At 41.4% G+C, this 27,011-nt stretch overlaps 1 protein-coding gene across 1 annotated transcript in view; it reads right to left on the minus strand.

Annotated features, from left to right (window-relative positions):
* The window catches only part of itga9 (integrin subunit alpha 9), a 404,663-nt gene that overhangs the window by 25,326 nt on the left and 352,326 nt on the right, over window positions 1–27,011 (minus strand). Inside the window, exon 27 of the mRNA XM_008112818.3 lies at window positions 13,417–13,536. Coding sequence (XP_008111025.1) covers window positions 13,417–13,536 — 120 coding nt within the window. The remainder of the gene's footprint in view (window positions 1–13,416; window positions 13,537–27,011) is intronic.

A 27,011-nucleotide genomic window follows, 5' to 3' on the forward strand; every position in this document is an offset into this window, starting at 1 on the left:
AGACGGGAGCTAACCCTGTCTCACGGATTCAAATCACCGACCTTCAAATCAGCAACTCAGCCAGCACAAGGGTTTAACCCATTGTGCCACCGTGGCTCACATTTTGCATGATGCATTTCATATCGCCAAAGAATTTGCCAATGCACTGTATAAGCGGTGACATTTCCATTGCTCATTTTTAGCTGATTTGTAGAGTCAAAGAAACTCATTAGGCATTCCTCACTGTGACAAAATCTAAGTTGTTGTTTATTCATTCATAGAATCATAGAATTGTAGAGTTGGAAGAGACCTCATGGGCTATCCAGTCCAACCCCCTGCAAGAAGCAGGAAAATCTCATTCAACGTACCCCTGACAGGTGGCCATCCAGCCTCTGCTTAAAAGCCTCCAAAGAAGAAGCCCCCACCATACCTTGGGGCAGAGAGTTCCAGTGCTGAACAGCTCTCACAGTGAGGAAGTTCTTCCTGATGTTCAGGTGGAATCAGGTATTTGTACATGGCTATCATGTCTCTTCTCAGCCTTCTCTTCAGTTCTTTAAACTGTTCCTCATAGGGCTTGTTCTCCAGACCCTTGATCATTTTAGTTGCCCGTCCTCTGGACGCTTTCCAGCTTGTCAACATCTCCCTTCAACTGCGGTGCCCAGAACACAGTATTCCAGGTGTGGCCTGACCAAGGCTTCCGACTCTTCGTGACCTCATGGACCAGCCCACACCAAAGCTTCCTGTTGGCCATCACCACCCCCAGCTTCTTCAAGGTCAAGCCAATCACTTCAAGGGTACTGTCCATCCATCTTGCCCTTGGCCGACCTCTCTTCCTTTTTTCTTCCATTTTCCCCGGCATCATTCTCTTCTCTAAGCTTTCCTGTCTTCTCATTATGCAACCAAAGTTCTTCATCTTTGCTTCTAATACCCTTCCCTCTAGTGAGCAGCTGGGCATTATTTCCTGGAGTTTGGACTGATTGGATCTTATAATAACTTTATTTTTTCTATTTTTCTATCCTGCCTCCATGTCCACAAAGGGACTTGGGGCGGCTCACACAGGGCAAAGCCTCAGAACAATAATACAGAATACAACAAATAAAGTAGCATCTTCGAATAAGTAAAAACACAGTAAAATTAGACATCAATACAAATGCAGTCCAAAACACTCTCAGAATTTTCCTCCAATGCCACAATTCAAAAGTGTCTATCTTCCTTCGCTCAGCCTTCCTTATGGTCCAGCTCTTCACATCCATAGGTTATTATGGGGAATACCATTGCTTTAAGTATGCAGACCTTCGTTGCCAGTGTGATTTCTCCATTCTTCACTATTTTATCGAGATTGGTCATTGCTTTCCTACCAAGAAGTAAAGAGCTTCATGGTTTTGTATGCTGAGGCTACAGCTTTGGACCTGGTATCTTCTCTTTTGTTTAGTGGAGAGTGTCTGGTTGTGTGGAATGGGAAAGGCATTTCCATTTTATTCTCTTTGGAAGCTCCATGGCTGCAGCATATGGCAGTGAGTTCCATGTGAGAATGAACCATTATGTAGATCATGCTTTTCAATTGAGTAAGTTTTCATATCCAGTAGCAAGGTCTCCAAAGCTAGGCCATAAAGGGACATTGCAGGATGTGAAAACTGATCCTTTGGAGTTATAAATGTTCCTTATTCATTCAATCATTCCATCTATGCTCTAAGCTTTCTTCTTAGGAGCTCGAGATGGTAGACATGATTCTCCACAAATGACAGAACACAATTCTTCAGAGCGTGTTTTAGTCCCTCAACAATGTGACAAGATAAATCTGAGAGTGAAAGACAGTCCTAGGTCATCTTGTATGTATTATGACCAAATGGGAAGTTCTTAGTCTTGATAATACAGGTCTATCATATTAACCATTATAACACATAGAAGTCAACTTGAAATCTCTTAACACAAGCAGAAAACCTGCGCCTGCTTGGAAAATATCTTTTCTGGAGCCTTAGAGTGATAGTGATAGAATAATCCTAGCTGAATTGAGAGTTCAGCAAATCTACTAAATTACATGCTACACATTTCATGGATAAATAACATGCCATTTGTTTTTGTTTTTCATTTTTCTGAATTACACCCTCAGTGTTGCTGGAGAATTTGGCAACACCATGTCCAAATGACTATCAAATTGCATACTACAAATGTCATGCAGTGGCTACCAAAAACCGACAAGCAAGGCATTATAATAAGCACACTTTTATTTTAAAAGTGTTTAATGCTAGGGATATAATTTGCAGAAATAGAAGCCATGGGCTTGCCATTATAGAATGGCAGTGCCCTGTGTTAGGTGAAAATTTTAACTATTCCCTTTGTATTCTGTTTCTATCATGCCAAATTTGGGCAAAGGTTATGCTTACAAATTCATATAATTTGCCAAAATCAAAGATTCCCAACATCCATATATCCTTTTATATTTCACTGTCTTCCCAGATTGGGCCTTACAAAAAAAAACCCCATAAATACTACACGCACACGCACACACACAGAGGTGGGTCAAAAATTTTCCCCTCCTGTGTCATAAAAACATTATGAATTGACTCGTAACAGCAGAAGTTGCTACAGATCATAGCCTGAACTGTCCTCTACACAAAACTACAATTCAACAAATTCACCATCAATTTGTACACATTTGCACCATCGTTTAACTCTTCTTGGACCTTTGAAAGACAACCTATGTGGCAGGCCCGTAGCCAGGATTTTGATTCGGGAGGGGCTGGGATTTTGATTAGGGGGAGGGCTGGGATTTTAATTGGGGGGGCTGCGATTTTGATTCGGGGGGGGGGGGCTGAGTCTGAGTGAGAGAGGATCTATCCTAGCAAACCTTTTGTATCGTTATCCCAATACCCCCATGCATATGGGATATATTGAGCATGGTGATCAGATCATGATATGAATAAACATAACAGTTTAAATAATAAATGTAAGGCCTTCTCGCAGACCACCCTGAGAATTTCGGGGGGGCTGAAGCCCCTCAAGCCCCCCCCCCCCCCCCCCCCCCCGGCTACATGCCTGCTATGTGGTTTCAGATTCAATTACTTGAGTGGCACTAAAACAGCTTTAAAATGAAACAAAACCCTGAATTTTTCAAAAATGGTTTTGATGCCAGGGTTAAATAATGGTACAAATATGCACAAATTGGTAGTGACTATGTTGAACGGTAGTTCTGAGTAGAGGATAGTTCAGTTTATGAGTTGTAGCAACTTCTGCTATTATATGTTCATTCATAATGTTTTTATGGCACAGGAGGCAAAACGTTTTGACCCATCCTTGTGTGTGTGTGTGTGTGTGTGTGTGTGTGTGTGTATCAGTATTAAGTAACAAAAAAACTAAATCTCTTTAAATCCTTACTTCAAAACAAAGATTAAAAATAGTACAGCACTATAAAAGTCCATCACTAAAATTCTATTTCCAATGGCTTGCTGGAAAAGAAAAATATTAACCTGTGGCTGAAAATGCAATAAAAAGCGAGCCATTTGAACTTCCCTAGTGAGGGAAACTCTTAAGTGTAAGAGCAGTTACAGTGTTCCCTCACTTATCGCAGGGGTTAGGTTCCAGGACCACCCGCAATGAGTGAAAATCCGCAAAGTAGGGACGCTATATATTTATACATTATTTTAGTGGTTATACACAATTTTAAGTGTTTATCAACCAATCGTGTGTTGATAAATTGCATCCTTCTCCTCTCATTGCTGGTTGGGCTCCTTTTCTCTCCCTTCGGCTTCTCCTTCCTCCCTGTCTTAGGCTGTAAATTGTAATTTTTTAATGATTTACAATATTATTTTAGAGTTTATTGAAAAATTGTGAAACAGCGGATCCGCAAAAAGCGAACTGCAAAGTAGTGAGGGAACACTGTACAGAGAAGTCTTTCTCCTGCATTCCCACCAAATTTGTCAGGCAAGGAAGTGAGACAAGAGAAGTGTCTCCCTTGTAAATCTTAAAGATTGGCAGGTTTATGGGACAAGGTACGGTAGATACAGCCCATCAGTCTACATAACTGCTTGTACCTACTTAGTGTATGAAGAATTGTTTGAACAGTTTATACACTGAAATCCCGGAGTCAATTATTACAGAGTATTCCTTTGGCTAAAATAAATTACAACTGTGGTATAACATGAAGGTCTGAAGCCCCATCTACACTGCCATCTAATCCAGTTTCTGAATCTAGATTATCTGCTTCGAACTGGATTATATGGCAGTGTAGACTCATACAATCTAGTTCAAAGCTGATAATATGGATTCAGAAAGTGGATTATAAGGTAGTGTAGATCTGAGTATGCCTGGGCATACCACAGGTTCACCTTAGAGTTTCCCTATGTTGGAAATATCTTAAAGGCATTCAGAAATGACATCATCTATTTTATAAAGATTTTCAATGTTACCTTCTAAATTTGCACAGAAAATAAAAGTGACTTTTGGAATGTACTGCTACTGTGATGTGGAAACCACAGCTCGGATTAGGAGGACATAGGCAACCTGGAAGTATTTGTGTCTGGCTTCAAACAAGAGTCAACAAAAACTTACAAAAGATTAATCCTACAACTGTAAAGTATCAGCTGTTTTAAAACATATATTTCTTCTTTACCTGGAGCTGTAATTTCATCTTTGTTTCATTAAGGAATAGGAAATATTGATATTAACCTTTAAAGCTAGGAACAGGCTAAAATCTGGTACTCTAGAGCATTGCTTCTCAATCATATGCTTTTGATTTCAGCTCTCAGAAGCCTTAGCCAAGTGTGGTCAATGGTCAGGCATTGAGAATGGAAGTCTCAAACATATGGAGAGCCAAATATGGAAAAGCAATGAATTAAAGAGCCATCTCTATGTCCAATAATACTGGCTTCATTTTAAGATCAGCTTCAGAGTTTTTGTTCTTGTGGTGGTTGGAAAGAACCATTAAATTGGTGACCATAAGACAGAAATTTTTAAGCCATGTAAACACCTTCTGATTGTCTTACATTTTGATCTTGCAGAAAAACCATTTAAGCACACAATATAATCATAAAAATGTGCAACACAAGCAATCCCTAAGTTATGAACAAGATAGGTAGGTTTGTTTTTAAGTTGAATTTGCATGTAAATCTGAACAGGCACATTTTAAAACTCCAGCCATATATATTTATAAAGGGTTAACATCACTATGGCATTTGTTTTGCTATCTGTGTCCCTGTTCAGAATATTTCACCTCACTTTCTGGCCCTGTGATTTTGGAAAATGTGTGTTGTTGTGGAAACAAGGATTGGTGATAGAGCTTCAGTGGAAACATCTTTATTCAATAACTCCTTCAGGAGTGGATTTCCCCTCCTAGGGGTAGATTTCTCTCACTTCCTGTTGTCTCACCCCTGTCATTATGAGTCATTTGTAAGTTGGATGTTTGTAACTTAGGGACTGCCTGTATTCTGTATTTTCTTCTTTAACAGACTTTGTGAGCACGTAAAAAACATTAAGGGGAAGAGAGAAAAAAAAGAACTGGTGGGGTAACATTAGAAAGTTGGAAGATGTGTAAAAAAAACTGTAAAATTAAAAGAATAAACAAAGACGACTTGACCGCTGTGAGTCATTTCACAATAGTGTCCTTATCTTGATTGTTATGAGATGGTGTTAAAATTTCTTGCAGTATATCAGACCTACTGAAATCTGTACTTAAAATAACTATTTTCTAACATATTAGACATGCCTTTTTTATCCAAGCGATGCATCACTATGCTGGCTAACTTGGAAAAACCCTGGGAAAATACAAAAACAACAGCTTCTTAAAAATATCAGTATGACAGTATGAGTCTATTCTATGCTTACTATTCTATGCTTACTTGGCTAGAAATGGCACTGTGTTTTCACTAGTAATCCTGTTTTCACCGGTAAACCTGAACATTTTCACTGGTAAACCTGTACAAGATTAGATGATTTTTTCTGTATTATAATTTGTCTGAATTACACAGTCCATACTAGGTTTTTAAAGCTATGATCATGCACTCCCAAAATAGGAACTAGGTTCTGCTAAACCTAGGGAGCTTACTTGTAAATACATGGTTGCACTATCAGCAAAAGTCCTATGGATACTATTGAATGCTGTGAAATAAAAGCTGTCAAGTGAGAAGTTGAGCAATCCTGTTCAGAACCAGTCAATCATAACCTTCAGAATACTATGAAGGGGGTACCTATGGGGTAAAGGATACAACACAGAAGCTGCTTTACTAAAGAGCAAGAGAGATCAGCAGAATGAAACAGAATTAGGGCAGAGACTTTGCGAAGACCAATTAGGCAAAAAGACATTCATAGGATCTGAATAGGGTTTTGGGAGCTGAGAATGAATAAAGAGTTTTGGGGAGTTCACATTTAACTTAACACATCTTTACTGGATTTAGTTTCTAAAACTTAAAAACTGAAAAAGGAGATTGGTCGCACTTCAACACAGTTACTAGAGTAGGGCCCAAATCCTGTTTCATCTGTTTCCTTCATGGTTTTGTACCATTTTGTCCATTTGCATTGCAAAACATGGTACAACCCCATGGGAATAAAAGAAACAGTGAAATGAAAGGCAGAGGGGAACGGTAGTCGTTTGATCGGCTGATTTCCGTCACTTGGCTGTTGGCCCAGGCTCGATAGCTCGTAGGCCCAGCTCACAGGTCCTGGCGCTTTGCAGCTCAAGGCTTGAAAAATTTTTTTGGTTTTTTTGGACCTTAGATAGAAAAGCCTATTTGTATAGGCACTCATTTCTGTAAGCGACAGATGGAAACTGAAATGTGGCCATATGAATTGAACAAACAAAAACGGTAAGTAATTCCATACAAATGGACAATTCTAATAGTTATCCAATGATCAGCACAAATACTTGAGTACCAGATCCACAAACGGATGTGAAGGCAAAGGGGAAGGCAAATGACAAGAGCATTTGGGTTAGAACTGCAGGCCTAAACTATACTGGGACTACTAAAGGAGAAAAGGGTACAGCTAAAGTGTATCCTTATAAAATGGTGGTTCCAAAAGAAGTTGCTAACAGGACAGCATAGCGCACCTTCTTTCCTTTGCCATTAGTCATAGAATCATAAAATCATAGAATAGTAGAGTGGAAGAGACCTCATGGGCCATCCAGTCCAACCCCCTGCCAAGAAGCAGGCAATCGCATTCAAAGCACCCCCGACAGATGGCCATCCAGCCTCTGCTTAAAAGCCTCCAAAGAAGGAGCCTCCACCACAGTCCGGGGGAGAGAGTTCCACTGCTGAACAGCTCTCACTGTGAGGAAGTTCTTCCTGATGTTCAGGTGGAATCTCCTTTCCTGTAGTTTGAAGCCATTGTTCTGCGTCCTAGCCTGCAGGGCAGCAGAAAACAAGCTTGCTCCCTCCTCACGATGACTTCCCCTCACATATTTGTACATGGCTATCATGTCTCTTCTCAGCCTTCTCTTCTGCAGGCTAAACATGCCCAGTTCTTTAAGCCGCTCCTCATAGGGCTCATTCTCCAGACCCTTGATCATTTCAGTTGCCCTCCTCTGGACATATTCCAGCTTGTCAACCTATCCCTTCAACTGCGGTGCCCAGAATTGGACACAGTATTCCAGGTGTGGTCTGACCAAAGCAGAATAGAGGGGTAGCATGACTTCATTGGATCTAGACACTATACTCCTATTGATGAAGGCTAAAATCCCATTGGCTTTCTTAGGAGCCGCATCACATTGCTGGCTCATGTTCAACTTGTTGTCCACAAGGACTCCAAGATCTTTTTCATATGTACTGCTGTCTAGCCAGTCATCCCCCATTCTGTATCTTTGCAGTCAATTTTTTCTGTGAAGTATCTTGCATTTGTCCCTGTTGAACTTCATTTTGTTAGTTTCGGGCCACCTCTCTAATCTGTCAAGATCGTTTTGAATTCTGCTCCTGTCTTCTGGAGTGTTGGCTATCCCAGTTTGGTGTCATCTGCAAACTTGATGATCGTGCCTTCTAATCCTTTGTCTAAGTCATTAATAAAGATGTTAAAAAGAACCGGGCCCAGGATGGACCCCTCCGGCACTCCACTTGTGACGTCTTTCCAAGATGAAGATTGGTGAGCACTCTTTGGGTTCGTTTGCTTAGCCAATTACAGATCCACCTAACCGTAGTTTTGTCTAGCCCACATTTTACTAGTTTGTTTGCCAGAAGGTTGTGAGGGACTTTGTCGAAGGCCTTACTGAAATCTAGGTCGCTACACCCACGACATTCCCTGTATCGACCCAACTCGTAACTCTATCAAAAAAAGAGATCAGATTAGTCTGGCATGACTTGTTTTTGGTAAATCCATGTTGACTATTAGCAATGACTACATTTGTTTCTAAGTGTTTGCAGACCACTTCCTTAATGATCTTTTCTAGAATCTTGCCTGCTATCGACATGAGGCTGACCGGACAGTAATTGTTTGGGTCGTTCTTTTTTCCCTTCTTGAAGATAGGGACCACATTTGCCCTCCTCCAATCTTCTGGGACTTCTCCCATTCTCCAAGAACTCTCGAATATGATTACCAATGGTTCTGAAATCACTTCAGCTAATTCCTTCAATACTCTTGGATGTAGTTGATCTGGCCCTGGCAACTTAAATTCGTTTAGAGTGGCCAGGTGTTCCTGGACAACTTGTTTCCCTATTTGGGGTTGGATTTCCCCAAATCCTTCGTTCATTTCAAGTTGCTGAGGTTGAAGATGGCTTTCTTTTTGTGAGAAGACCGAGGCAAAGACGGCATTAAGCAGTTCTGCCTTTTCCCTGTCCCCTGTCACCATCACCCCATCTTCTCCTCGCAGAGGCCCTATAGCCTCCTTGTTCTTCCTTTTTCTACCAACGTAAGCAAAAAAGCCTTTTTTGTTGTTTTTAATGTCCCTGGCAAGCCTGAGCTCATTTTACGCTTTAGCCTTGCGAACCTTTTCTCTGCAGGAGATGGCTATATGTTTGAATTCTTTGGCGATTTCTCCCCTTTTCCACTTCTTGTGCATGTCTCTTTTGAATCTTAGACTTAGAAGTTCTTTGGACATCCATTCTGGCTTCTTCGCACTTGTCATACTTTTTTTCTTTGTTGGCACTGTTTGCATTTGCGCCTTGAGTATTTCACTTTTTAAAAACTCCCATCCATCCTTAACTCCCTTGTCTTTTAATATTGACGCCCATGGAATGCTGCTCAGTATTTCCTTCATTTTTTGGAAGTCAGCTCTCTTAAAGTCCAGAATGCGTGTTTGACTTGTCTTAGTTTCAGCCTTCCTTTGTATGGCAAACTGTGGGAGCACATGGTCACTTGCCCCTATTACCATTCGACTGTATTGATCAGGTCTTCCACATTTGTTTGGATTAGATCAAGAGTTGCTGATCCCCTTGTCACCTCTTCTACCTTCTGGACCATAAAACTGTTTGCAAGGCAAGTGAGGAATTTGATGGACTTTGTGCTCTTGGCCGAGTTTGTTTTCCAACAGATATCAGCATAGTTGAAATCTCCCATGACTACTACATCTCTTCTTTGTGCCTGTTTGGTCAGCTGTTGACAAAAGGCTTCATCAGGTCCTTCATCCTGACTCGGGGATCTGTAGTATACACCCAGGATGAGATCTTTTTGAGTCCCGATACCCTTGATTCTTATCCAGATGCTTTCAAGCTGGTTTCCCGGATTACAGTCTTGCATTTCTTCTGCAACATAACTGTTTTTGACATATAAAGCTACTCCCCCTCCTCTCCCCTTTGTTCTATTTCTGTGAAAGAGGTTATAGCCCTCAATGGCTACATTCCAGTGATGGGAGTCATCCCACCAGGTTTCAGTGATGCCTATGACATCGTACGTGTGGTGCTGTGCTAAAAGTTGTTCGTCTTGCTTATTTCCCATGCTCTGTGCATTAGTGTACAGACATGTAAGCCCCTGTGACCTTCCCCTGAGCTGTTTATTTGGGATTATTGTGCTCTCAGTACTTGGTCCTTGATGTGTTTGTGCTGCCCTCCGTTTAGCTTTTTGGCGGTTCCCTGTGGTCGTGAGTAATATAGTGTTCGCCAGGCTGTTGTTCCCCTCCCCTAGTTGATCTAGTTTAAATTGCGCCTGATGAGGTTTGTGAGTCAGTGTGCAAAAAAAGATGTTTTCCTACTTGTTTGAGATGCACCCCATCACTTTCCAGTAGGCCATCCTCCTGGAAGAGTAGGCCATGGTCAAGGAAGCCAAAATGCTTCTCCTGACACCATTTTCTGAGCCAGTTATTGACCTGTACTATTTTTCTGGTTCTTGTAGAGCTGTGTCCTACAACAGGGAGGAGGGATGAAAAGATCACATGTACATTACACAGTTTTAGCTTTGTTCCTAGAGCTCGAAAATCGTTTGTGATCTTTTGAAAAGTATGGCTAGTGGTGTCATTAGTTCCTACATGAATCAATATAAGAGGGGGAGGGGGATGGGGCTTTAGGAGCCTGGTGAGCCTCTGAGTGATATGGTGTATTTTTGCCCCCGTGAGGCAGCATATTCAAGGGTTATAAGAATGAGGGATTTTCTGACTTAAATGAAAGGCTGTGTAGAAAATCACTAGCAAAACCTTTCCTGTTAGAAAGTGTTTACCTATAGATTTATGCTATAAAAACAAGTAACATTATGCAAGGCCACAAAGAGGAGAACATGGATAGGCAGTATTGTAACAAACCTCTGCCGTCAAGTTCAATTTTAAGTTGGCTGTTTTTTCACCACATTTGAAGTATTTTGCAACTGCACGAATAAGACATGGGGTATTCATAGGAGGATTTTTGAGCATTCCCATAACCAGTGTGGCCAACACTTCTCTAAGCAATCCTCTTACAAACATTGTGAAATGTACTGTTTATTGAAATTTGCCAAAGGGAATTTCAGGTATTCAAGTTGTATTATTAAAAAGGGGACTAAAAACTACTGTAATCTAAAGCATATGACTCTGCAATTAGCTCCCTCATGGCAGCCATGAATTTATCCCTAGGCTATTATATTTCATAACATGTTTCTGAAACATGGAGGTAAGTGAGAAATGTTGTTTTCTAAAGTGACAACGTTGGTCTTTTAATCAGACTGAGGTAGCCATCTCAAGCAAATGTTTCAATATGTCATAAAAGCACAGCTAATTGTTTACGTAGTTCATTTAGTCTTATTCATAGGTGTTTGTGGATTTTCCCCCTCCAAAAATAACTTGGCCAGCCTTATGTTATTAGATATAATGTGGCTGTGGGACCAAGCATTTGGACGATAAATTCAGTGCAATAAGTGAATATGGAATAAGTGTAATTACGACCAGAATGGCTCCTGGACTATGATTTTGGATTGTGTGGTTTTAACCATTGGTTTTATTGCTAGATGCTTTTAATTTTTTTAATTTTTGGATTTTAATGTATATGTTCATTTTATTTTATGTTTGTTTATGCGGCATTGAATTGTTCCCTACTTGTAAGCTGCTCCGAGTCCCCTTTGGGGTAAGAGAGGGCAGGGTATAAATATCGTAAATAAATAAATAAAAAGGAACTACAAACATAAACAATATTTATTATGGTCATAGACCAGCATAAAGAGAAAGGGTTACAGTCTCATGAAAGCATTGTACATTGAAATCTAAAAGGCTAGAAAACAGAGGTATGTTGAAGGCTAAGGCACAAAACTATTTAGAAAAGGGGAAGAAACCAGCAGGGGATGGAGAGGGAAGGAAATTGATTGGGGGGGGGGGGGTAGGAGTGTTCAGGGCACAAGTCTAGGGGAGTAAGGGGCACTAATTTATATTTCAGTTAGGTGATGGTTAGATTGCTAACTTTTGGAGCCAGTCATCACCCGGTGGATTTTAAAAGCTGCAGCACAGAACTTGGCAATATTATGGGTTATAACTGAATTGGTATCTGAAAGCAGCAGGGTGGTGTAGAATTGTATATCAAAGGTAGGATGAGTCTAGATAGAATGTCCCTGTAGAACAAGCACTAGAGGAGAATGTGTTCAGTTGTTTCTGTGAAAAGGAACTACCATATATCACCGCACAATAGTCTCACTTTTCCACTTTTCTCATTTTGAGGAGACAAAAGGAGGGGTTCAGCAATTATGTGGTGGGTTTTTTTTTTTTGCAGGGGTGTGACTATTATATGAGGAATTTTTTCAAAATCCCAGAACTGGGACCCCTCAAAGGGAAGTGCGACTATTAGGCAATGGTTACTATTATGAGATGAAATATTCATTTCAGCTGCAAATCACACTGGTAAGTTTCAGTGGAAAGGCACAAAAGGGCTTCATTATAAGCATTATTTCAAGCTTTTATTTATCACTGAAATTTACTGCCAAATTTCGACAGTACAGCAGTATTGTGGGGGCAGCCATGGGAAGCACTCATTTAAGATTAATTCACATGTCACCTTCTGAGCTCTATTCCAAGCTAAATATGGAACTACCCAAACATCTCATTGCTTAGAGACTATGTTCCCTTGGAGAGAGAGGCTGTGAACAATTCATTCTGATTTGGAGTCAGAAAAAGGTTGATTTGGTAATTCTGGAGGAGTCGAGGACGACAGAAACTCCTTGTGGGGCTACATACAACTCGTAAGCCACATTTTTCCAACATAAGAATTCAAATGGGACCCTTTTTATAGATCTACATTTGAGAAAAGCAGTTTTAAAGTAACACATTAGTAAGTTGTTACCTGTAAAATGATGTTCCAAACATCCTCCATGTGAAAAGATTAAGTATTGACTAAACAACATACAGTTGCAAACATCTGACTTGCATAGGACTTCTAGTTATAAAAGGGGAGTGAGACAATAGAAGTGAGAGGAAATCTATCCCTAGGAATGGGAATTCATTCTTGAAAGAGTTGTTATGGGAAAAAGTGTCTCCACTGATGCTTTCTCAGCAATTCTTGTTTACATGACAAGCCAACATTTTCAAAATCTAATTGTCACAGGGACAGAAAATGAAGTGAAATCTTCCAAACAAGGGCACATGTAGCAAGACAAGAATTACAGAATGCTATTTGTAATAAATAATAATAATAATAATAATAATAATAATAATAATAATAATAATAATAGCTGGAGTTAACATTTAAAATCTACCTGTTCTGACTTACATACAATAGATATATAGGACCTATCTTGTTCATAACTCAGGGACTACCTGTACTTACCATATTTACTTGAATACATCACATGACAAATTCATTTCTGTGGAAGTAGCTGCTGTGTCCTTCTCATTAAGAATTCAATATCACCTTCTTTACATGAATGGTTCTTGTTTCTCTTAAGAAGAATGTTTGCATTTTATCCTTTGCATTTAATGGTTTCAAATTAGATGGATTACACTTTAACGTTAATGGATGCTAAATACTTAACAGAGACTACACAGATTGAAAGGGAGACAGGGAGAGAAAGTGGGGTGTGCTCAGCCAAGGCCATGGCTAATTTTTGTGTCTATACTGTGTCTGACAGATAGCTCACCTTCCATAGCAGCACTGCCAGCAGCAGGAAGATGAGAATTCCCACGAGTAAACTGATAGCAATGATCCAGCCGACCACATAACCGCGAGGCTCCAGATTGTGCAAGGCCTCAAAGACCACCTACAAAGCAATTAGGACAAACAAGGACCTTTTACCCAACTAGGATTCATTATTTCATATGACAGATATGTGGTTGCATTTTCTCTGAATATCTTTAAAGCACTGCAGCACAAAATTGTCAACCACATTAGTACAGCTTGTGCGTTAAGTTTTTTTTTTTCAAGGGTTTCAAAAATAATCTGATATAAGTGCAGATATCGAGACATGTCTCATCCTTGGAAATCCCATCCTATTGATGCCCCCTCCCCAAACCACAAAATATATAAAGCTCCATTTTGTGCCAGCCGCTGTGAGGGTGCAGCTGCTGGTGTCACAATGCCAACTGTCTCTGATCCCTATGAAATCTTTTAGAAGCTTGCTTTAAAAGAACACAACCCACCATGAAAGAGAAACAATTTTTACTAAAATAGAACATTAAGTCGACAAAGTTCTGCTTTGTATGTTGTATTTCTGAGAAGGCTGCCTTTCCGTAAGACAATACTATTTCAGGCCCCATCTATAAAATAATGCAGTTTTATAATGCAGTTTAACTGCATTCAACTATATTATATGGCAGTGTAGATTCCTATAGTGCAGTTCAATGCACTTAAAGTGTGTTATAAAACCGCATTACATGGCAGTGTAGAGTTTTGTGGAATTATTATTTTGGATTACAATTCCCCAAATGCATCCAATGTTGAGACGCATCATCCAAAGGCGAGGTCTAATGAATAATTGCACAATTGGTTCTTTTTCAGATACAATATTTTCACACACAAAGGAAGAGTAAAGTTTCAATCACACAAATGATTCCAATAATGAATGCAATACAATGAAAACTCACATATATGCCCGAACATTTGTATAAGCATCTTAGCAGAATCTTTATTTGTCTGCCAAGTAAGCTATTCATAATCTATTGATCCTTGCTAAAAAGTTACATAAATAAAATAGTCACTTTCTGCACCAAAAGAAACTGCATTTTGTAAGATGTAAATCTTAGTTTACTTCTGTCAGAAATGTTGTCAGGTACTGACTGTTATGATTGAGCCTCATGGCTCTGTTACTGACAGACGTGGGCGTAAGACTCCTCGGGAGTCAGATACTCTCGAGGAGCGAGAGAGAAAAAGACTGCGAGACATATTTGCAGCACCATCTGACGAAGAATCTTTCGAAGGGTTTACGGAGAGAATGGAGGAGGGGCTGGTTAGCTCAGAGGAGGATGAGATGGATTGGACTCGGGTAAGGGAGGAATTGGGTGCCACTGGCCATGATGGGACAGAAGATGAATGGGGACCTTCAGGATTAGACCCATGGCTTAGCTGGAGGGATGGGACGGGATCCACAGCTGGAGATGCTGTTGGGCGTAGTCAGAGGTGTTCCAGCTCTGACGAGGAAAGTGATGAGGAAACGCCCGGGTTAAGGAGGGCAGCTGACAGTGATGAAGATTTGTAACTGGCATAAAATGGGGCTTGGGAGCAATTGCAAATTGCGTCGGGCAAGGTAATCTGGGCAAACGCTTGGGATTCGTGTGTGTGTGTGGGACGCTTCCCTGAAGACTTGTGTACTTTCCTGTGCTGAGACGTAAGTTGATTGGAATCCAGGGTCAGACGGCGGGAGGGATTGTGTGGGCATTTGTTTGTGCAAACCTGTGCTTACTCTTATTAGCTTGACCTTCCGTCGTCTTTCTGACGGACGCCATCTCCTGCTTTGAGAACCCGGACTGAACTGACCACGGCTTGTCTTCCCCCCTTCTTGGACTTGGAAAAACTACAAACGTCTGCTTCTGGCTTTGATCTACGGAACGGAACTGGTCTACTCTACTTCTGCAATCCTTGGCTGAATTGCTCGTGTTGGAGATCCTGTCTACTGTGTGTGTGTGGGAGCGACGCAAGTTACTCTAAGCACAGTGCTGGCAGCAGAGAGGAATCTGCTGCCAATTAGTTGCATTCTTTGTATCTTTTGTTCCTTGGCTTTTGTTCTGTTAATACCTAGGCTGAAGCAAGCAGTTTGTTTTTACCCGGATTAAACTCCGGTTTAATCCGGTTTATCTTTTGAACATTTACTTTTGTCCCTTTTTGCTACTAAAGGCAAAAAACTGCCTGGCCCTTGTGTTTTTACGGGCATTTTTGAGTTCTGTAATCTAATAAACTCTGTTACTTTGAATCTTGTGGCGTTCTGTCTTTGACAGATTGCCCGACGCCCATAAAAAGTTTATTGCAGCAATAAACCCGTCAGGAAGACGATGGATGAGTTAAGAGCCAAAGTAGACCAATTGCAAACGGCCTTTACCGTAAGCCAAACAGCTTTTGCTGTGAAAGGACATGTTTTGACTCCTGAACGCTTTGACGGAACCAGGTGCAAGTTGCCAACCTTTTTGGCACAAGTGGAGCTTTATTTTTCACAGCTCAGTGTTCATGCTTTTCCTACTGACACTAGTAAGGTGGCTTTTATTTTGAGTTTGTTGACCGGTCCCGCAGGACAATGGGCCACTAATTTAATTTTGGGAAATGACCCAGTCAAGGACAATTTGAATAATTTCAAAAAGTTGTTAACTGATACTTTTGGGGATCCTCTCCGCACGGAGAACGCTGGGTGGGCTCTGTATCGGTTGAAACAGGGAAAGGGGACTGTTTTGGATTACTTAAATAAGTTTAACCTGTATCGCCACCAGCTGGATTGGGGGGAAAATGCATTCATGCTTTTATTTACTGCCGGGTTAAGTGATATGCTCCAGGATGAATTAGCACGCTTGGAGCCGGCTGAAAGCTGGGACGCCTTAGTAGCTAAGGTGCTGCGTTTAGACGCAAGGTTCGAGGCTCGTAAACACTCAAAAGCAATGTGTGCGCCACCCATGCATGTAACCAGGGCACCTGTGGTGATGGGGGAAGAGCCCATGGAGCTTGGGGTCTTTAAAAAACTGTCTACAGAGGAAAAGAGCCGTAGGAGGCAGCTGGGCTTGTGTTTGTACTGTGGGAATGCTGGGCATTTTGCCAAAAATTGTAATGTGAAACCTTCCCAGCTTTCGGGAAAAGGCCAGCCCTAGTGCGACGTGAGTCCAACGCACTAGGGCTCCTCAAGCAGTCAACTGAGGGGAGGAAGCATGTTTTCGTACCCATTACATTATCTGTTGGGGGAAGGGAACTTGTTTCTACTCTGGCACTGCTGGACTCAGGAGCTACGGTCTCCTATATAGATATTGAGTTTGCTAAGAAGCATGGCATTCCTAGAGTGCGCAAGGCATGCGACGTGTGGGTGGAGGGAGCAGATGGGAGACTGCTGGAGACTGGGGTGGTTAACCAGGAAACCTCAGCAGTAACGTGGGAGGTGCAGGGAGTAACGGGAACGTTTGTGTGGGATATTACGAGCTTGCCTAGATATGATGTGATCCTGGGGATGGATTGGCTAGCTGTAGTAAACCCACAAGTGGATTGGGCAACACGTAAAGTGATCTTAAAGAGGCAGGATTGTTGCACTTTAAACGTTACTCATGCTGATATGGAGGGAGTGCCTGCTGAGTATGGGGAGTTCTCTGATGTATTTTGTAAAAGAGAAGCGGACAAATTACCACCGCACAGGCCATATGATTGCGCCATCAAGCTGGCAGAAGGTGCGAAACTGCCAGCAGGGAGGCTGTATGCCTTGACTGTACCGGAAAGGCAAGCTTTGCGGGAGTTTTTAGATGAAAATTTAGCCAAGGGGTTTATTCGCCCATCTAGTTCTCCAACTGCGGCACCAGTATTCTTTGTAGCCAAAAAGACTGGGGAACTTAGGTTGGTCTGCGACTATCGGATCCTAAACAAATACACCATTCGGGATAGGTACCCGCTCCCTTTAATCTCGGAACTGTTATCAAGGGTGCAAGGGGCTAAGGTCTTTACCAAGCTTGACCTGCGGGGGGCCTATAACTTAATCCGTATACGGGAAGGGGATGAATGGAAGACGGCATTTAACACGTGTTTCGGATGCCACGAGTTCCGAGTCATGCCTTTTGGGCTTTGTAATGCTCCTGCGGTCTTCCAGAGGTTCATGAACGATGTGTTCAGGGACCTAATTGACCAATTTTTAGTGATTTATTTGGATGATATCTTGATTTTTTCTAAGGACGAGAAAGAACATCGTCAACATGTCAAGCAGGTTCTGCACCGACTGCGGGCTAATGGGCTTTTCGCCAAGGCTTCCAAATGCGTCTTTCATGTGCCTGAAGTGGAGTTCCTAGGTCATGTAGTGTCAGGTAGGGAACTTAAAATGGACCCACATAAGGTTGACGCCGTCAACTCATGGCAGGAGCTGAAAACTAAGAAGGATGTACAAAGGTTCTTAGGTTTCGCTAATTACTACCGGGAGTTTATTCCGAATTTTGCAAAGCTCACGGTACCTTTGACGCAGCTTCTGCGCAAGAAACAGCCATTTGTGTGGGGGCGGGAAGCTCACGAGGCGTTTCTACAACTTAAGTCTAGTTTTCAATCGGACAACATACTAACCCATCCTGATGTTGACAAACCGTTCGTGGTAGAAGCGGACGCTTCTAGCTACGCGTTGGGGGCTGTATTGTCTCAGAAGGACTCCTCAGGGACCTTGCGTCCCTGTGGATTTTACTCGCGGCAACTAACACCCTTCGAGCAGAACTATACCATATGGGAGAAGGAGTTGTTGGCGATTAAGGTGGCGTTTGAGGTGTGGCGGCACTGGCTTGAAGGGGCACGGCACCAGATCGTGGTCAGATCTGATCACAAGAACTTAGAACACTTGCAAACAGCAAAGAAGTTAAACCAGCGTCAAATCCGATGGGCTTTGTTTTTCTCCAGGTTTAACTTCAAGGTGCAGTTCGTAGAGGGGAAGGCAAACTTGCGGGCCGATGCTTTATCCCGCAAGCCGGAGTTTAAGACCAATGAGCAGGTTGTATGTCAGACCATCTTGCCTACTGCCTCTCTGTGTGTTGTAGATAATGAGCTCGGGTTACATGACCAGATCCTTGCGGCTCAGAGGGATGATGTGTGGACACAGGAGCAACTGATGCTGCTCTCAGCAGGTAACCGTACCATACTGCCGCATCTACAAGATCAAGACGGAGTATTGGTACGCAGGGGGCAGGTCTACGTACCAGTGGGGGCCCTCAGGTTGGAGGTGATTAGAGCCCACCATGACGAACCCATGGCTGGGCACTTTGGCAGATTCAAGACCGTGCAGCTCATTACCAGGAGCTATTGGTGGCCAAAGATGCGGCAAGACATTCTGCGCTTTTGTGACAGCTGCGCCGTTTGCCAGCAGAGTAAGACGCCTGTTGGGCGCCCTAGAGGGTTGTTGTCGTCTTTACCTGTTCCGGACAGGCCATGGCAAATCATTTCCATGGATTTCATTTCAGATTTGCCTAAGTCTGGGGGTTATACTTGTATTTGGGTGGTGGTGGATTTATTTAGTAAACTGGCTCATTTTATTCCTTGTTCAACCATTCCGGCGGCCCCTACGTTGGCCTTACTATTTACTAAGCACATCTATCGTTTGCACGGAGCACCCGAGGTGATTATTTCAGATAGGGCTCCGCAATTTGTGTCACGCTTTTGGAAACATTTCCATGAGTGTTTGGGGACTAAGTTAAACGTTTCTTCAGCTTTCCATCCGCAAACGGATGGACAGTCGGAACGGGTTAATGGGCTCTTAGAGCAATATCTGCGTTGTTTTTGTTTAGACCAACCCACGGCTTGGGTGAAGTGGCTACCGGTGGCGGAATTTGCTTACAACAATGCGGTGCACACATCTAGTCAGCATACGCCGTTTGAGCTAACTTATGGTTTTCACCCACGGGGAGGTGTGGCGCCGTCGACCAATGTGGTCTCTTCGGACCCTGTGTACCGCTCTACGGAAATGGCTGCATTGCATGATGTTGCCCGTCGCTTACTGCTGGAAGCTAAGGCAACGCAGAAGACTCAGGCTGACCGCCACAGGCAGGCAGGGGAGGAGTTGGAAGAAGGGGATTTGGTGTGGTTATCTTCCAAACATATTAAACAGGCTGGGGGAAAGTTTGCGCCTCGGTATTTGGGTCCCTTTCCTATCGTTAAAAAGATTTCTTCCGTTGCGTTTCGTTTGCGTTTACCGTCTAGTTTAAAGGTCCATCCAGTCTTTCATCGTTCACTGTTGAAACTTGATACCTCTAGTCGTCGTGGTGCTATAGCGGAGGGTATCACTGCCACTTCTCCGCCATCGGGGGAGGAGGCCTTTGTGAGAGGGGATAGTGTTATGATTGAGCCTCATGGCTCTGTTACTGACAGACGTGGGCGTAAGACTCCTCGGGAGTCAGATACTCTCGAGGAGCGAGAGAGAAAAAGACTGCGAGACATATTTGCAGCACCATCTGACGAAGAATCTTTCGAAGGGTTTACGGAGAGAATGGAGGAGGGGCTGGTTAGCTCAGAGGAGGATGAGATGGATTGGACTCGGGTAAGGGAGGAATTGGGTGCCACTGGCCATGATGGGACAGAAGATGAATGGGGACCTTCAGGATTAGACCCATGGCTTAGCTGGAGGGATGGGACGGGATCCACAGCTGGAGATGCTGTTGGGCGTAGTCAGAGGTGTTCCAGCTCTGACGAGGAAAGTGATGAGGAAACGCCCGGGTTAAGGAGGGCAGCTGACAGTGATGAAGATTTGTAACTGGCATAAAATGGGGCTTGGGAGCAATTGCAAATTGCGTCGGGCAAGGTAATCTGGGCAAACGCTTGGGATTCGTGTGTGTGTGTGGGACGCTTCCCTGAAGACTTGTGTACTTTCCTGTGCTGAGACGTAAGTTGATTGGAATCCAGGGTCAGACGGCGGGAGGGATTGTGTGGGCATTTGTTTGTGCAAACCTGTGCTTACTCTTATTAGCTTGACCTTCCGTCGTCTTTCTGACGGACGCCATCTCCTGCTTTGAGAACCCGGACTGAACTGACCACGGCTTGTCTTCCCCCCTTCTTGGACTTGGAAAAACTACAAACGTCTGCTTCTGGCTTTGATCTACGGAACGGAACTGGTCTACTCTACTTCTGCAATCCTTGGCTGAATTGCTCGTGTTGGAGATCCTGTCTACTGTGTGTGTGTGGGAGCGACGCAAGTTACTCTAAGCACAGTGCTGGCAGCAGAGAGGAATCTGCTGCCAATTAGTTGCATTCTTTGTATCTTTTGTTCCTTGGCTTTTGTTCTGTTAATACCTAGGCTGAAGCAAGCAGTTTGTTTTTACCCGGATTAAACTCCGGTTTAATCCGGTTTATCTTTTGAACATTTACTTTTGTCCCTTTTTGCTACTAAAGGCAAAAAACTGCCTGGCCCTTGTGTTTTTACGGGCATTTTTGAGTTCTGTAATCTAATAAACTCTGTTACTTTGAATCTTGTGGCGTTCTGTCTTTGACACTGACTACACCTTTTCAAGTCTTGGTGTCATAAAGCTTAAGGAATAGAAATTTAGGGTGTTTTTTAAAATAAAATAAAATAAAATGGGTTTCTGACACATGGGAAATCACATCACCTGGATGGGAGGGTGTAACGGAAAGCCTTATTTTATTGGGGATTTTTGTCTATGTTATTTAATGCTGATTCAGTGGTAAAGGTGGGCAGGAGTTAGCTACTGCTGATCGTCTGTGAGTCACCATGATAACGTAGCTGCTTCTGTAGAAATGTAACTATTTCGAAGCTAGCAAGAAAGGGGCGGAGCTAGTTCGATGAAAAAGGAGGGAATGTTTTAAAAAGAGTTCAGTGATTGAAGTTCTCTAGCCAGTGAGCTAGGAAGAAGACGTCTGGAGTTCAGTTATGTTCAGGTTCTAGCGAGAGAGCTAGAAATAAGTTGTCTGAAGTCATTTAGGTTTAGATTTCCAGCGAGATAGAGCTGAGGAAAAGGAATACTGTTGAGACAAAGTTTCACTCAAGTAGTTGATGTTAAAGAATGAAAGATATTATCTATATTATGTACAAATGAAACTGAAGAAGTAAACCTTTGCAACAAGTTACGCTTTTTGGACTAAAAATCAATAATCCTTTGTTTTTAATAAAGACGGTGTTCCTGAGTGGTGAATTGCTCTATCTAGAGTCAGTGGAAGATTTGTCTCACATTCCTCAGTGTCACATCATCTCATACATGCACACACACAGACTCAAGCGTTTATAGCTGGCAGTGGCTGGGATCCTGAAAGAAGGATTGCCCCCTGCCATAGTGGGATTTGAGAGATCCCATATTAAAAAGGTGTGGCAAAGATGTAGGATATTAAGAAGAAGATTCCCTTAGCCTAAATGAAAAGGGCTTTGGGCAGGGTGTCCCACATTTAATGGTGGCAGTGGTTGGGATCTTGAAAGAGAGATTTCCTCCCTGCCTGTTTGAGAAGCCACTCTTGTGCCTTTTTTTTTAAGTGAGCCTTGCAGAGGGACACACAATCTGGGATAAAAGAAAGCTGAATAAGGAGAGAGTATTTGGAAAGTATTTTTATGGAAAATATATTTTATGTGAACAATATTTTCATACGATAACACCTTCCAGGAATCCCCATGGTTTTACTATGAAAATTTAACAATGGGGCTTACCTAAAAAAAACCCCTATATATAGGATCGTACTGTTACCTTACTTTACTCTACTCAAGGAAGAGAGGCATCGAGTAAAGAAAGGGAATTTCCTATTGCTGAAATGAAGTACATACCACTACTGGGATAAAGCACCTGTATTCATTGTAACAGCCACCCATGGTCATAGCTCCAGTTATGTCCTCAAATCAAAGGCAGTTATTTTGATCCATATCAATAAACCATTAACCCCAATGGGAGAAGATTTTTTTTCTAATGCTTTTGGGTGTTAATTGCTCACCTGAGACCATCCCAAAATACTGTGTTTTGCAACAGAGACAGCTCATAACAATGCCCATCTTCCTAATGTTTCCAGCTAAAGACAAAGACAAAGTTCAGCCAGAGGCTACCAGAGGGTCAGAGGAGGTCATATTTTTATTATTCAGAATGAAGTAACAACCCTTCAAGCCCACTCTCCTTGCAGATTGACCCTCAACCTATCCATGAGTCATATCAAAATCTAGAGTTTTGTCCTCAAACCCTACCCTTGGCTTATACATGAGTTCGACTGTTACACAATCATATACAGTATTATTATTTTAGCAAAAATGTAGGAGGATGTTCATGGGATGATAGTCAAATTGAAATAATTTTGAGGTTGGTCTTTATTCCTCATGATAACAATAAGAGTAACTTACAGAAAATTAGCTCATCGCTCTTCTTCATGATATTCAAGCTTCCTACTGGCAGAAGCTGTGGGAGGACAATCAGTAAGACATCTCAACATCTGCATTTTGAAGAATGACAGTCCCACAAGGGCTGTATCACATCTATTTATTTCTCTTTTTAAAATATCTTGTGACTGATATTTCCATTTGAAAGATAGCCAAGAAGGAAATAATGCTCAGATGGAGTCAACCTAGGGTTGGCAACGTATCACTACAATTTATGCTGTGTCAATCTACTGCATGCTTATTTTATTGATTTAAAGCATTTTTATAATGCCTTCAATGGCTAGACATTTTCTCTAGGAAGTTTATGATACTAAAAAAGTATAACAAAACTTTCTAAACATGAGCAACTATGAACAATGTATACCATCTTCAAACTATGTTAAAGGTTATAGAAATAGCATCTTTTTTTAAAAAAAAAGTTCTAAATGGTTTGATGTTGAAGGAGAAATCAGATTATCAGGTAGAAAAAGATGGAAGAACCAAATCTTTAAAACAATTTTTTTTAAACTATGCAGCCTAAATACATTTCTTGTGGGATGGAGCCCCAGGGGTTGGGAGATTATTACTGTTTTACATTGTAATTGTGCAATTTGCAACAAATTATGGGTTGGCCACTATCCTATGTACACACCCCTGGGGGCAAGTCCTATTTATCTTATTTGTATAGTTATGTATAGGACTGAACTGTCAGGAGTTGGGTAGTATTAGTTGAATACCATTATTTTTCTGAAAATAGTTTTGAAAGAAAGGCAATTCTGATGTTATTTGTGTCATTCCATGTGTTACCAGTACATTTTTAACCAAGGACTAGTATGATATTTGACTTTTTATCTTCCAGCAATCTGCTCAAGCTCAGCTGACCAATTATACGAGGGAGTCATTATAGCTACAATTCCTAGGAAGAAACATATGCATTTAACTGTGCCCAACATGCAGGCTCCTTTGAAATTCATAGTGTAATTAGATTGCTCAGAATAATCCAGTACTTCTACAGATGAGTTTCTTGATGGAAAAAAAACATCTGGAGGTACTATTATCACACAGCTTCTTGCTTGGGTGACATCATGAAGAAGTTGCTTAGCTTGTGTTTCTCCATAGCAATGGGTTCAAACCTTTTGCCAAGAAAAGAGGAACAAAGACCTATACTATTAAAATATAGGACTCATAAACCCAGTTGGCACTGGCAATACTGATTATGAAGTGCTGATCCTAAGTAAAGCAGACACTTCAGGAATTCAAAAAAGTAGGCTGTAAATGGACTTGATAATGAGGTGGTTGTTTTTAGTAATGTAGTAAGAACAATGGTTTGCTTGCTTTCTCAGCTACCTCATAATCAGAGTTTTTAGCCACACAAATATGGTTTTCAAAAGTTTGCTAGTGATCTATTAGAAGTTATGGTTACTCTTATTTGTTTTGTATATATTTTATGCTTATATCAAATTCTGCCACTTTGCTCCTCAATTCTTCTGTTCTATAAAATTATTTTGCTAAAGAAAATTAAACATTTCTGAATAATATTTTATTTTAAAAATAGGGAAATTCTGGTAGGATAATTTATCTGTAGGAGTATCTTACCTAACAAATAAAGCATCCACACACATAGGCAGACAATCAGCTCCAAGAAACCAATAATCAAAGACCTTCACCTTTGTTTCCGTTTCAGAATATCCAATAGAGTCTGACTACTGCTGCAAATAGAATACTACAGTATACTAGAGTATACTTGGCCTGATCATACAATGCAACGGGTTTTTAAAAAATAATTTTAAATAAATATCTGATAAATTTTAATAGACCTAATATTTCATAGAGATTTTGCCCAATGGCAGTATATGATATGGGCAGTGGCTTGGGAGCTGCACACATGTGCATTCAAATACATATACAAATCTCTTCCCCTGCCCTGCTTTTGTTCATTGATACATAGAAGAACACATACATACATCAGTCTGGGTGGTGCTGGGAGCCTTTCTTCAGCCCAACAGCAACCCTTATGAACATTGCTGATTATTCTCTCCTATGGTCTTTGGGCACAAGGGAAAGGCCATTGGACAGAGCTTCAGACAAGCCCTTTGTTCCCACTCAGTCTGCAACTCAACAGAGGCCTTTATCGTTTTTGGTCAAGACCATGGCTCCAAGCAGTAGAAGTCGGTTGCTTCTATGCTAGCTGAGAAGTAAAAGAATCAGATTGTGTCTAGTTTTAAAGGAACTCTTCAATTGCTCCACCTGTTTATGAAGGAATATGGTCCAGCAGCTTGGAGAGTATTTTTCAAACCTGGATTAAAACCTGGGATCCTTTCCCACTACACTTGATCATACTTTAATTGCTATGTGCCTCACCAGGTAGTGCCTCACCATGTTGAATTGGTGAGGCACTGGACCACTCTGACTGAAAATTCTAAATACCCTTCCCTAAACTGCAAATCTCAATATTCCTTAAGATTGCACCTTGACAGTCATGATGGAATCATTTTGCTATATTTGTGTTGTGTGAAATGGTTCTGGGAGTAGATTCACTGATACAGGTGCCACCAGGTGCCACTGTCTCCGAGTCACCTTGAACTCATAGTCCTTCATCTTGAAGCCTAGCATTCCTTTGATCTTAGCATTTGTGCCAGACAAGTTGATGATTGCAGTGCCCAGGTTCCAGAGATCATGTCCCTCCAGACATAATGTCTTCTCCATGGGCTGGAGCTAGGCTTGGGGTTACCCATGCTTGTCTAGATTCATCTATAGAGGTTTGGGGATCTGAATATAGGTTCTCCAGTGGTTTGGGGACTTATTAGCTGGAGAGGGAATAAAGAAGGATGAGAAATGATGCTTGGATTTGAAAGTGAGGGTAGTTCTGGCGCATAGGAAAGGAGGGCAAAAGTGAAATGCCAAGGAAATAGCATAATCACATAACCTTTATTTTATTATTATTCATTAAAATCTTCTGGTTGAATTACATTGTTCATTTGGCCTGCATATCAATTTTGTCAAAGCAGCAAAGTAAGAAATAACCTGAGAAATGTTGGCAACAAATTACAACCAAGAGGTAAAAAGTAAACTGTGTTATTTTTCCAAATCCACAAAGCAGTGATACATTTATTGGCCAACCAAAATGTTTTGTGCATTTTGGTTGGCCAATAAAGCTATCAGTGTTTCATGGATTTAGAAGTTTGTTATATTTTGCCAACACAGCTCTCCCTGTGTTATTTACTTGAATCTTCTTTTGCTCTTGAGGATTGGGACCAAGATGTAGAAAAATTACACTGCCCTCCTGTGATTATCTAGAAAAATAAAAATACAGAAAGGATCTTGATCTAATAGTTTGTCTTTACTAACAAGAAATCCAGAACCAGCCAGTGAAAGCTATAAAAAAGCAAGAATTATTCATCTTTTCCAGGTGTTGGCAAAGAGGTTGCTGAAAAGGAACCATGCCAGCCAGACTCCACACTTTTGAAGCACTTACATCTTTGTTGCAATTGAACAATCTGTTAAAAGCAAAACTTGGTCTCTCCTTTCTTGGCCTCTCTAATTGTAACATCTCCTTTAGGGCAGTTATTACAAAACACACTCAGTGCCACCTTAGATCTGACGGATTTCCAGCAGCGAAACATATATTATGGTTGATACAGGAGAAAGAAGAAATAGACTGCGAGAAGACTATAAGCCTAAATAAAATTAAATGGCTATAAAAATGTGGAGTGAGTTAGAGACTTGTATTCATGCTTTGACTCAATGCCCAAGAATTTGAATACAAAATGGGATTAATTCTAGAATGCCAAGGAAAGAGGATACCACTTTATAATGCAGCTTGAGTTCCTTTTATTTTTCTGACCACAATGAAAAGCTCTTATAACATTTAGTTTTTACATTTCATGATACACCAAGCAGCCCTTACAGGACTGAATTAACCATTTTTAATCTCAACTAGAATTTATATAGAAACAAATTAACATTGAGGTTTGGCAGAGGATTGTGTTGGGAGAAGTCAATGCCCATTGCAAGCCTGATTTGCCCAGGAACTTATATATAAAAAGCTGGCAAAAATAGTCACACAAAAGCTAAAAAGCCATCCTGACTTCAGTATCTCACGTAAAAGAAATGTAGAGAGATGTTCCTTGACTATGTCATAATGGCTTGCCATTGACAAGCTAATGTCCAATGGATTTCAATGGGTCTATCAGAAGTATCAGAGCCAATATGGTGTAATGAGTGTTTTATTAGGACACTGGGAAACTATGGCTTGCTTC

The sequence above is a fragment of the Anolis carolinensis genome, chromosome 6 (assembly GCF_035594765.1).
Source record: "Anolis carolinensis isolate JA03-04 chromosome 6, rAnoCar3.1.pri, whole genome shotgun sequence".
NCBI lineage: Eukaryota > Metazoa > Chordata > Lepidosauria > Squamata > Dactyloidae > Anolis > Anolis carolinensis.